This window comes from Drosophila innubila (assembly GCF_004354385.1).
Source record: "Drosophila innubila isolate TH190305 chromosome 3R unlocalized genomic scaffold, UK_Dinn_1.0 2_E_3R, whole genome shotgun sequence".
Lineage (NCBI taxonomy): Eukaryota > Metazoa > Arthropoda > Insecta > Diptera > Drosophilidae > Drosophila > Drosophila innubila.
The window spans coordinates 17,674,241-17,686,306 of NW_022995380.1; the positions used below are offsets into that span (position 1 = coordinate 17,674,241).

The window sequence follows — 12,066 nt, forward strand, 5'->3', positions numbered from 1 at the left end:
AGCTTTTCGTTTTTAGCCTTATCTGCCATCTGCTTACACTTTTCTTTTTCTGCCATTTGCTTACACTTTTCTTTTTCCTTATCCTGTTTCTTTTTTTCTTGATCGACATTTTTTATATCTTCTTCTTCTCTTCTTCTTTTTTCTTTTAGCCATTTAGCTTTTTTTTTTCATTTTCTTGCATTGTTTTGTTTATCCATTTTGACTTTTCCACATTTCTTACACTGTTGTTGTTGATTTTTTTTTCTTTTTTGGCCATTGCTAAGCATTGTTTCTTAAGTTTGTCCATTTTAGACTTTTCTGCCAATTTCTTACACTGCAGTTTCAGTTTATTTTCCTTCTCTTTATTCCATTACACTCTTTAGACTTTTTTCTTGTTTGTCCTGTTTGAGTTTCCTTCTTTCCTTTTTTGATCTCTGCTTTTTTTTTTCTTATTAGTTTAGCACACTTCGCCTTGTCAGCCAATGCCTTACATTGTTTCTTAAGCTTGTTCTGTTTGGAGCTTGCCTTCTTTCCTTCTTGGATTTATTACCTTTTGCTTTTCTTATTAATTTAGCACACTTGCTTTATCAGCCATGCCTTGCATTGTTTCTTGTTTGTTCTGTTTTGAGCTTCTTTCTTTCTTCTTGATCTTGCCTCCTTGTCTTTCTTATTGTTTAACACTTGCTTTATCAGCCAATGCCTTGCATTGTTTCTGTTTGTTTTGTTTGAGTTTGTTTTCTCTTTCCTTCTTGACTTGTCTGTTTTGTTTTTTTCTTGGCTATTTATGCATTTCATTTTTTCGGTCAATTTTTTGTGATTATTTTTCATTTTCTTCAGCTTATCTGTTTAGCTTATTTTAGCACACTTCGTTTTGTCGGCCATGCCTTGCATTGTTTCTTGTTTGTTCTGTTTGAGCTCCCTTCTTTCCTCTTGACTTGCCTCCTTATTTTCTTACTATACACTTCTCATTCTTATTCGGCCAATGCCTTACATTGTTTCTTAAGCTTGTTTTGTTTGGAGTTTGCTTTCTTTCCCTTCTTGGACTTGCCTCCTTTGTTTTCATTAGTTTAGCACATTCAGCTCTTTTCAATAATGCCTTGCACTGTTCTCTGTTTGTTTTGTTTGAGTTTATTTCTTTCCTTTCTTGAGCTCCCTTCTTCCCTTCTTGACTTGCCTCCTTTTTTCATTAGTTTAGCACACTGCTTCAGCCAATGCCTTGCATTGTTTCTTAAGCTTGTTTTGTTTGGAGTTTGCTTTCTTTCCTTCTTGACTTGTTCTGTTTTCTTTTCAATAGCTTTATGCATTTCATTTTTCGACTAATTTTTTGCATTGGTTTTTCATTTTCTTCAGCTTATCTTGTTTATTTTAGCACTCTGTTTGTTCCATGCCTTGCATTGTTCTTGCTTGTTCTGTTTGAGCCCTTCTTTCCTTCTTGACTTGTCTCCTTTACTTTTTTCATTATTGTTTATTGACTTGCCTTTGTCGGCCACTTGTTTCTTAAGCTTGTTTTGCTTGGAGTTTGCTTTCTTTCCTTTCTTGGAGCTTCCCTTCTTTCCCTTCTTGGACTTGCCTCCTTTACTTTTCTTGGTAAGTTTAGCACACTTCGCCTTGTCAGCCAATGCCTTGCATTGTTTCTTAAGCTTGTTCTGTTTGGAGCTTCCCTTCTTTCCCTTCTTGACTTGTTTTGCTTTTTCATTAGTTTACACACTGTCTTGTCGACAATGCCTTGCACTGTTTCTGTTTGTTTTGTTTGAGTTTGTTTTCTTCCTTTCTTGAGCTTCCTTCTTTCCCTTCTTGATCTGGTTCCTTATCACTTTTTCTTATTAGTTTAGCACACTTCTGCCTTGTCGCATGCCTTACATTGTTTCTGTTTGTTGTTTTGTTTGAGTTTGTTTTCTTTCCTTCTTGACTTGCCTCCTTTGTTTTTCTTAATAGTTTAGCACATCTTATTCGGCCAATGCCTTGCACTGTTTCTTAAGCTTGTTTTGCTTGGAGTTTGCTTTCTTTCCTTTCTTGGAGCTTCCCTTCTTTCCCTTCTTGGACTTGCCTCCTTTACTTTTCTTGGCCAGTTTAGCACACTTCGCCTTGTCAGCCAATGCCTTGCATTGTTTCTTAAGCTTGTTCTGTTTGGAGCTTCCCTTCTTTCCCTTCTTGGACTTGCCTCCTTTGCTTTTCTTGGCCAGTTTAGCACACTTCGCCTTGTCGGCCAATGCCTTGCACTGTTTCTTAAGCTTGTTTTGTTTGGAGTTTCCCTTCTTGATTTTCCTTCTTGACTTGTATCCTTTGTTTTCTCTGGCCAGTTTATACACTTTGTCTTTCGGCCAATGCCTGCACTGTTTCTGTTTGTTTTGTTTGAGTTTCCTTCTTTCCCTTCTTGAGCTTCCTTCTTTCCTTGATTTGTCTTGTTTTTTCTGGTAAGCTTATGCATCTTTATCAGCCAATTTTTTGCATTGGTTTTTCATTTTCTTCAGCTTATCTTGCTTAGCCATTTTAGCACACTTCGCCTTTTTGGCCAATGCCTTGCATTGTTTCTTAAGCTTGTTCTGTTTGGAGCTTCCCTTCTTTCCCTTCTTGGATTTTCCCTTCTTAGACTTGCCTCCTTTACTTTTCTTGGCCAGTTTAGCACACTTCGCCTTGTCGGCCAATGCCTTGCATTGTTTCTTAAGCTTGTTCTGTTTGGAGCTTCCCTTCTTTCCCTTTTTGGACTTGCCTCCTTTACTTTTCTTGGCCAGTTTAGCACACTTCGCCTTGTCGGCCAATGCCTTGCACTGTTTCTTAAGCTTGTTTTGCTTGGAGTTTGCTTTCTTTCCTTTCTTGGAGCTTCCTTCTTCCCTTCTTGACTTGTTCTCCTTTCTTCTCTTACTAGTTTAGCACACTTCTGTCTTCCTATCGGCCAATGCCTTAACTGTTTCTTGCTTGTTTTGTTTGAGTTTCCTTCTTGATTTTCCTTCTTAGATCTCTTCCTTTTTGACAGCTTTGCATTTCTCTTTTTCGGCCAATTTTTTGCATTGTTTTTTCATTTTCTTCAGCTTATCTTGCTTAGCCATTTTAGCACACTTCGCCTTTTTGGCCAATGCCTTGCATCGTTTTGTTTGTCTGTTTGAGCTTTTCCTTCTTCTTTTTTTCCTTCTTGACTTGCCTCCTTTACTTTTCTTACTAGTTTAGCATTACTTCGTCTGGCCAATGCCTTGCATTGTTTCTGTCATCCTTGTTTGAGCTTCTTCCCTCTTGACTTGGCCTCCTTTATTTCTTTTCTTACTAGTTTAGCACACTTCGCCTTGTCGGCCAATGCACTTGTTTCTTTCTGTTTTGTTTGAGTTTCCTTCTTGATTTTCCTTCTTGACTTGCCTTTGTTTTTCTTTGACAGCTTATGCATTTCTCTTTTCGGCCAATTTTTTGCATTGGTTTTTCATTTTCTTCAGCTTATCTTGCTTAGCCATTTTAGCATCTGTTTTTTACAATGCCTTGCATTGTTTCTTGTTTGTTCTGTTTGAGCTTCCTTCTTTCCCTCTTGATTTTCCTTCTTTGACTTATCTTTGCTTTTCTTATTAGCAAGACTTCTGTCTTTTATCCAATGCCTTGTACCATTTGTTTGTTTTTGTTTGCCTTCTTCCCTTTTTTTTTTTGAGCTTCCTTCTTTCCTTCTTTGACTTATCTTTACTTTTCTTACTAGTTTAGCCAGACTCTGTCTTATCATAATGCCTTACATTGTTTCTTGCTTGTTTTGTTTGAGATTCCTTCTTTCCTTTCTTGAGCTTCCTCTTCTTTGATTTGTCTCCTTTGTTTTTCTTAATAGCTTATGCATTCTTGCTTTCTAATTTTTTTTGGTTTTCATTTTCTTCAGCTTATCTTGTTTAGCTTATTTTAGCACATTCTCGCTTTTTTGGCTAATGTCTGCATTTTTCTTTTGTTCTGTTTGAGCCCCTTCTTCCCTTCTTGACTTTCCTTTTACTTTTTCTTTAATAGTTTAGCACACTTGCCTTGTTTCATTAATGCCTTACATTGTTTCTTAAGTTTGTTTTGTTTGGAGTTTCTCTTCTTTCCCTTCTTGGAGCTTCCCTTCTTTCCCTTCTTGACTTCTCCTGTTTTTCTTAATAGTTTAGCACACTGTTTTGTCAGCCAATGCCTTGTGTTTCTTGTTTGTTTTGTTTGAGTTTTTTCTTCCTTCTTGACTTGTCTGTTTTTGTTTTTCTTATTAGCTTATGCATTTTGCTTTTTCACTAATTTTTGATTGGTTTTCATTTTCTTCAGCTTATCTTTTTAGTTTATTTTAGCATCTTCGTCTTGTCAATGCCTTGCATTGTTTCTAGCTTGTTCTGTTTGAGCTCCTTCTTTCCTTCTTGATCTTATCTTTCCTTTATTCTTTCATTAGTTTAGCACATCTCTGCCTTGTCGATAATGCCTTACATTGTTTCTTAAGTTTGTTTTGTTTGGAGTTTCCCTTCTTTCCCTTCTTGGAGCTTCCCTTCTTTCCCTTCTTGGACTTGCCTCCTTTGCTTTTCTTGGCCAGTTTAGCACACTTCGCCTTGTCAGCCAATGCCTTACATTGTTTCTTAAGCTTGTTTTGTTTGAGCTTCCTTCTCTTTTCTTGACTTCCCTATCTTTGCTTTTCTTACTAGTTTTTACACTTGCCTTATCGCATTAATGCCTTGCACTGTTTCTTAAGCTTGTTTTGTTTGGAGTTTCCCTTCTTGGATTTTCCCTTCTTGGACTTGCCTCCTTTGCTTTTCTTGGACAGCTTGGCGCATTTCTCTTTTTCGGCCAATTTTTTGCATTGGTTTTTAATTTTCTTCAGCTTATCTTGCTTAGCCATTTTAGCATTGATCCTTGCCTTGGCCATCATGCCTTACATTGTTTCTTGTTTGTTCTGTTTGAGCTTCCTTCTTCCTTCTTGACTTGCCTCCTTTGTTTTTCTATTAGTTTAGCATCTCTGCCTGATCCGACATGCCTTGCACTGTTTCTTAAGCTTGTTTTGCTTAGAGTTTCCCTTCTTGGATTTGCCTCCTTTGTTTGTCTTAGCCAGCTTAGCGCATTTCTCTTTTTCGGCCATGGCTTTGCACTGTTTCTTAAGCTTGTTTTGCTTAGAGTTTCCCTTCTTTCCTTTCTTGGACTTGCCTCCTTTGTTTTTCTTGGCCAGTTTAGCGCATTTCTCTCTTTTGGCAATTGCTTTGCACTGCTTCTTAAGCTTGTTCTGTTTGGAGTTACTATTCTTAGACTTACTCTTTTTCTTGCCTCCCTTGTTTTTCTTAGCCAGCTTAGCGCATTTTTTTTTGAGCTTATCTTTTTTGGGGTTGCCGTTCTTTGACATACTCTTTTCTTTGGGCTTGGACTTGCCTTGTGATTGTCGACTCTTTGCATTTTCGGCCAATTTCTTACGTTGCGTTTTCAATTTTTTTATCTTATCTTGCTTAGCTCTTTTCGTGCATTTTTGTTTTTCAGCCAGTTTGGTTTGATGTTTTTTTAACATTTCCGATTTGGCCAATTTCTCGCATTTCTCCTTCAGCTTTTTTATCTTCTCTAGCTTATCACCTTTTGCTTGTTTGGCCATTTGATCGCATTTATTTTTTAATTGTTCAATTCTAGCCAATTTATCGTTTTGTTCCTTTTCTTTCTTAGAATTGCCTTTATGTTTGTTAGCTTTCTTTGACTTGTTTTCTTTTTGATCTTCCTCGATAAGCTTTTGGCAGGCTTTTCGGAGCTTTTGAGCCAATGTCTTGCATTGTTCCTTCAGTTTGTCTGATTGGTTGTGGCAGACATCGGCTGATACCGAGCTGAATTTACGAGATTTTATTTTGAGTGTTGCAGAGAATCCATCTAATTAAAAACATGTGAATTTCAATTGATTTAACCGATCGATTTCGCATACTTACTTTTGAGTGGTATGTTATGCTGAGTTATTCTTATTACATTTTTATTATGTGCGATGCTTAGGTGATGTGCCAAAACCTTCGACCTATTAAATTTTTGAAGTAAACCATTACAGAACTGCGGGCGATATTTGAACGTGACTTTAGACGGAGAGCAGCAATTGCAGGATCGGAAATAGCGTTGGGCTTGAACTGGTGTGTTGTTACCAAAAGTTAAAACAGTTCGTCTAAACATTTTTAGCCCGGGCTATTTTTTTTATAAAAAAATTTTAGATTTAAAATCTTACGGAAAATTTAGTTGTGTTCCCGGAAAAGGTCGAATGAAGAGTGAAGATTTTTAATGCTCTGTTACTGTCGTTAGAAATTAGAGCTGACATTGATCGCCCCGTTTACTAAGACTTTGAGAAAAACTAGTACAGCAGGCTAAAATCGAGAAACTCGAATCCTGTGCCTTTGTTGTAAAACATTCATACACAAACTAACACGCAACGTCATTGCTTTCTTCTACTTTCTTTGGGCCGACACTGTTTTAAATTGTTTCTTGAATAATTCCTGGACCACAATTCTTAATTCATATTCATTTGCTATGCAGACTGATTTTCGCTTCCATGTAATCGAACCTTCTTCATCTTTCTTGCTGTTACTTTATATCGTCTGTCTTTTAAAACAAGGCTTAGCGCATGCTCTATCGGTGTTTCGCATATCTCTATTTTTTAAATTTGCTCAAGTTGAAATAACGATACTTTAACTAATCCGCTTTTATAAAAACTTTTTTTATAGCGCTTGACGGGTCAAGTAATTTATCAAAGCTAATTTATTATAAAAATTTAAAATAATAGCTAATTTTAATTTTTATAAAAACGAAAAATAGTAATTTATTTCAATTTTTATTATAAAAATCAAATATTAAAATTATTTGTCTATTTGCATTATAAAAATTTAAAGATAAGAACTGAATGAAAATGGAATGTAAATATAATTTGAACCAAGTGGTTTATTTCCAATATCTAAAAATATTTATGATCTGTGGCCTAATACTGTTCATACACATTACACGAGCTTAATGGACGTATATTAATGATATTTAAGGTATTGATATTTACATTCAATTTTTATCTTTCAATTTTTATGATAGGAATTGACAATTAATTTTTATTTTTGATTTTTACATTACAAATTGAAATTAATTACTATATGTCATTGTCATTAATTGAAATTAATTATTATTTTACATTTTTTATAATAAATTTTTATTATTCAACTTTTTTATACAAATTGTTCGTATTCAATTTTATTAAATTCATAACTATTATTTGCAGTCCCTGTTAATGCATAAGTATTGATTCGTTAATTTGTATCTTCAACGATAATGGTTTTCTATTAAAAGAAAGAATTTTGTAATTTTGTAAATCATTTATGTGATTAATTAAAGAACGCTTTTGGAAAATTGTAAGAAAATCACAGTAGGTCTAATGGCGATACTGAATGACAATATTTGTCTGCTGTGAAGATTATGGGAAGATGAAAAGTTTTCTTTAAAACACAAGCGTGCGAAACCATAAATTACCAAAACAATATCGTATGCACTGTTGTCAAAATGTGGCTATTAAAACAAGCCAGATTTGAAAAATTGTATTGTATAGAAACAAGGTAAAACCAATAAAATACAGTAAAAGCTAAAGCTAATTTAATAATGCAACCAAGACCTACAGTTCTAGTTCGGTTTTATTCTATATGTATAGATAACAATCTGTACCGGTAGGTACCGTTACAATAAAACAATTTTGAAAAATGTTAACATGTTGTTGTTTTATACTAATTATGACACAAAAAGTTGATTAGAAGTTGAAACTTCAGGTTTAAAATTTTTAAATTCTGGCGAAAACTGCCGAACATTTTTTTAAAATATAAATCAAATTTGAATGTAGAATACAAGCGATTCGGTTAAAAATGAAATGGTTAGTTTTGGTTATCGGTTTCGATACCGAATTCGCTAATCTTCAGTGAATGCAATTATAGAATTTATTGCTTAACTTTTTAGTAGAGATTTGTCGTTAATAAGAGCAATTGCATTTATATTAACGCTCTCAGACATACATATTCGTAATTACTATTCAAGTATTGAAGTATAACTTTTGTTGGTATACAAATTTTATTTATTAGTCACATATTTAATTTATAATTAAATAAATTCCATTTTCATCTACCATTTAATTTTTACTTTTAAATTTTAGGCTCTTCTTCTTGGCTTGGTTTCGATTCAATTCAGTAGTTCCATGTCTCCATCCTTCAATTTGGCTTTCTAGAGATTTTTGTTGAATCTGGAAAAAAATACTATTCATGAAGTTATTAGTATCTGTGGAATATTATTGACCTACAAATAACCTAAATTTATAATAAAAACGTCGCTGATTTGTAAGCTCTTATCATCTATAATTTATGCTCGCACGAGCAAATACGTAGCAAAGTAGAGCCGACGTCATTCCCCTCGTTATGACATTGAATACTCAATGAACGGGGACTGATAATATTCAATAAATGAATCTATAGTTTTGTTAAGTTTTTCAGTACTATTTCTTACCCGTATGCGTTTCCAAATATGTTGACTCAAAGTATTAAAACTTCGCTTGTTATTATGATTGATTTGATCGTTTCGACTTCGTTCTTTGACCTCCGGAGATCCGCGACCAATTTGAATGTCTAATCTTTCATTCTTGCCCGTTATATTATTTAGTCGCCTCATATGTTTTTGCTCCTTAAGTGAGCCTCCTCGAATTGTAGTGTGGCTATCACCATCCATTTTAATTTTTTCATCCCAAGCTTTTGTGTGTTCTTTACTTACTGTGAAGCTGTTAGATAATCCTTTTTCATTTGCAGAGTTTCTACTTGCTTTTGAATTGCTCGATTTCTTTTTTCGTTCATTAGCCTTTCGCTCCTTTTTTATAGCCTCAGAGCCAAGCCCTTGCTTTACCACTTCCGGCGATATGAAGACATTGTTTTTTTCTTTATTCCAAGAATAAGATTTTGAGATATATCGATGAACTTTTCGGTTTTTCGGGGACCAGCTCTGGGAAATGGAATTTGAGCAACGCACAGCAGAAAACGTTGCGAAATTTCTCCGATTGCCGCCGCCTTTCTTATCATTATCCTTATTCACTACCAATCCGTAGAGAAATTCGGACAACGTCATCTTTTCATCTGATTTTTTGGATTTTCTTGATTTCTTATTTTTGGATTTCTGTCCCTTTCCAGATCTCATTCGCCTTTTACGTTCAATACTCTTTTTTTTCGCAATATCATGAAGGCGTTTTGCCTTAGAAATATAAAGTTTAGCACGTTTTAGATTTTCTTCTTGTATATCACCTCGAGACTTCGCTTCTGGAACTTCACTAGTTCGTCTTACTTCAGACAAACTGTCTTCTGATTTTAAATTAAGCTTGTCAGGCTTAAATTCACTTTCATTCGAAATTTTTGAATCTTGTTCAATATTCTCCTTGTTTAGTTTTTTCGTGCCAAGTTTATCTGATTTCTTGCTAATGTGATCACTAGGTGTCGAATTCGATTTGGCTTTTACTGTCGTCTTCGATTGTGTTTTTTTCTTTCTTAACCTTTTGGTACCAATTTCTTGATTCAACTCAAATCTGTTGCGAAGCTTTTTTGATTTGAAATCTATTTCTTTCCTTGTTTTCCTTAAAGGTCTCGTTTTTTTCTTTGCCTCATAAAATCCACCTTCTGATTGCGAATTATAGAGTCCACCTTCTGATTGCGACTTATAGAGTTCACCAGGTGTTAAGTGTGTTTCGGCTTTTATTTTAATATCATTTTGAGAATTCGTTTGATTCAACATTTCACCTGCGCTCTGTTCTTCAAACTTGCCAGTCTCTGGATTCGATGTACGAATTTCTTCAGGATTTAAATCTGTTTTATTGCTGATCTTTTTTTTGGGTCGAACAGTTTTTAGTTGTGAGGTTCCAGCAGAATTACCTTCATCTAACATGTCAATCTCTGATTTCGATTTAATAATCTTACTAGGTTTGGAATCAGTTTTAAGATACATATTTTTTGGTTTCGAAGCCTTTCCATCACCTTTGGATTTGGGTTTCCTATTAAAGTTATCAGCTTTTTTATTTCTTTTATCAATTTTAAATTGAGCTCTTATTATCTTTTGGGATTTATTATCCAAACTGTTTTCATTTGTTACACACTCCGAATTGGAATGATAAAGCTCTCCGGGAGTTAAGTCACTTTCCGATTTTATTGTATTTTCGCTCACAGAAAGTTCGTTTTCTTTATGAGATATATATGTAGGACCTTCAGTCCTAGAACACATGTTGTAATTATTAGATGATATAGATTTCACTTCGAAAATTGTGTCTACAGGATTATACTTATCATTTGAAATAAGATAATTATTTTCAGGTGATTTTCGGTTCTTATCATTCTTCTTGACTTGAAAAATTGGATCCACAGGATTTTTTTTTGTTGGTGGACTGGAGACGAATTTATTTTTGTCGCTCTCTTTAGTGGCATATTCTGCGATTATCTGTGATCCTATAGTTCTAGAAAATTCTTCTTCGAGAGCTGCTATATCATCACATTTTGTTTCAATATCGGACGACTTGGACTTATTTGCATTTAGCTTACTTGATGTTTTAACCGACTCGGAATCGGGCACAGATTTATCTTTATTATAGAAGGATACTAAATGGTCAACTTTGCTCGTCTCAATCACGGGATGGCTCCGACCTTTTTTATAACCAAAGTCTTTTGTTTCGTCACATGTTGAAGTCACTGAAGTATTTTTAAAGTCTTTACTTGCATGCCTCTTATTGCATTTATGATCTTTACCGATAATGTTTGTTTCGTGATCCATGCGAGTCTTGGAGTCAAGTAGAAGAGCTACCGTCCCCCGTAAAGGTGACTTATTTGCACAATTGCCAATTACATGACCTGCTCCATTTTTCGGAGATACGGAAAATTCCGCTTTCTCATCCAAATTAGACGTTTTAAAAGGCGGATAACGGATATCTATTTTCTCATTTGATGGCTCGACTGTACTACCCGAAGTTATCTCTGATTTTTTTTGACTTGAATCCGAATTTTTATGGTGGTAGTCCATTAAGTTTTCAGTTTTTGAACCAGACGAATCGTTATTTATCTTAAAAAATGTTTTTGCCTGATTACGTAAGGTTTTAAAAGATCTATCTGCGACTAAATCTTTTGATTCAGATGTGATTTGAGGCCTTTTAGCACTGAAAGTTTGCTCATGACTGCCCTTAGATTCGTATTTTACAAAAGTTGTAGAAACTTTGTTTTCGCCTTGAAGCATAGAAGATTTAACATTAGAGTCCAAGTTCTGAGCATCAATGGAAGATACAATGCTATCCGCAGTTTTTGAAACCGATTTAGTCTTATAAATATTTAAGTTATCGTTATTGTGATCATGACCTTTTTTACGAAGTCCTGTTTTGATGCCGTGAATATCTTCGTGAGAAGGGATCTTCAAGTCCTGAATATTAGATAATCTGTTATCTTCCTTTACTGAACTATTTGGATCAATGGACTCAGGTTTTGCGCTCGTACCATTTAAAAGATTTTTAATATATTGACTACTCTCCTCACAAACCTTTTCGAACTTGGAAAAATCAAATGTTTTTACAGATTTTGGTTTTTTGAGCCATTTCTTAATAGGTCTTTCTGTTGCATAGTTTTCTGTTACTGAATCCAATATTTTACCCCCGGCATTATCACCTGATACTGAAGAGTGCTGAGACCTTACAAGATTGGAGCTCTGGATCGGTCCGGGTTCGACATTAGAATGAAAGTTGTCAGCTTTATCACAATCAACTATGGTGGCCGACTTGGACACGGGCTGAACAACTTTTCCTTGAGATTGATTTGCAATCGCTTTTCCAGAGCGATGTATCCTCAAGGTTGTAGCATTTGATGAACCCTTGACTTTGTCTGTATCTTGTTTACTCTTCTTAATCGTATCGTCGGAGCCAATGCCATCACCTCGTTCATGAAAATATCGAGCCGTTACAGGTAATGGGCCGAAACGGAAGCACCTGCAACGTAAATAGGCATTGAAGCTTCGTGATAATTGCACGGATATGTTGTGTTGAGCCATTTCAGTGCTTGGCCTACGCGTATATTAATTTTAACGTAATTTCGAAATTTTATTAAAATAAAAATAAAAACTAGAATTTTGTTGTAGGCC

At 34.8% G+C, this 12,066-nt stretch overlaps 2 protein-coding genes and 1 long non-coding RNA gene across 6 annotated transcripts; all 3 read right to left on the bottom strand.

The window, feature by feature from the left end:
- Nucleotides 1–184: 184 nt before the first annotated feature.
- Nucleotides 185–4,831, bottom strand: LOC117792727 (axoneme-associated protein mst101(2)-like; the record flags this gene model as incomplete). Its single annotated transcript, XM_034632972.1, has 5 exons — nt 4,681–4,831; nt 2,576–2,788; nt 1,968–2,140; nt 1,185–1,245; nt 185–345 (listed from the first exon to the last, which is right to left on the bottom strand). Coding segments are annotated over exons 1-5 (750 nt in total), but the record flags the coding sequence as incomplete, so codon positions are not given.
- Nucleotides 3,989–4,513, bottom strand: LOC117790325. The gene is made up of 2 exons (XR_004617974.1): nt 4,464–4,513; nt 3,989–4,033 (listed from the first exon to the last, which is right to left on the bottom strand). It is a non-coding gene; the product is annotated as an uncharacterized LOC117790325 (long non-coding RNA).
- A 3,136-nt stretch (nt 4,832–7,967) lies between the features above and the next one.
- Nucleotides 7,968–10,235, bottom strand: LOC117790323 (titin homolog). Of its 4 annotated transcripts, none has more exons than XM_034629743.1 (3): nt 8,689–10,235; nt 8,428–8,632; nt 7,968–8,167 (listed from the first exon to the last, which is right to left on the bottom strand). In XM_034629743.1, the coding sequence occupies exons 1-3, from the start codon at nt 8,766–8,768 to the stop codon at nt 8,057–8,059; spliced, it is 396 nt and encodes a 131-aa protein (XP_034485634.1). In that variant the 5' UTR covers nt 8,769–10,235; the 3' UTR covers nt 7,968–8,056. The 4 variants fall into 4 exon arrangements, 3 of the variants coding, with proteins under 3 accessions (XP_034485634.1, XP_034485631.1, XP_034485632.1); XR_004617973.1 differs by having other exon boundaries at nt 8,073–8,180; nt 8,689–10,208; XM_034629740.1 differs by having other exon boundaries at nt 8,428–10,233.
- Between the last annotated feature and the right edge of the window lie 1,831 nt (nt 10,236–12,066).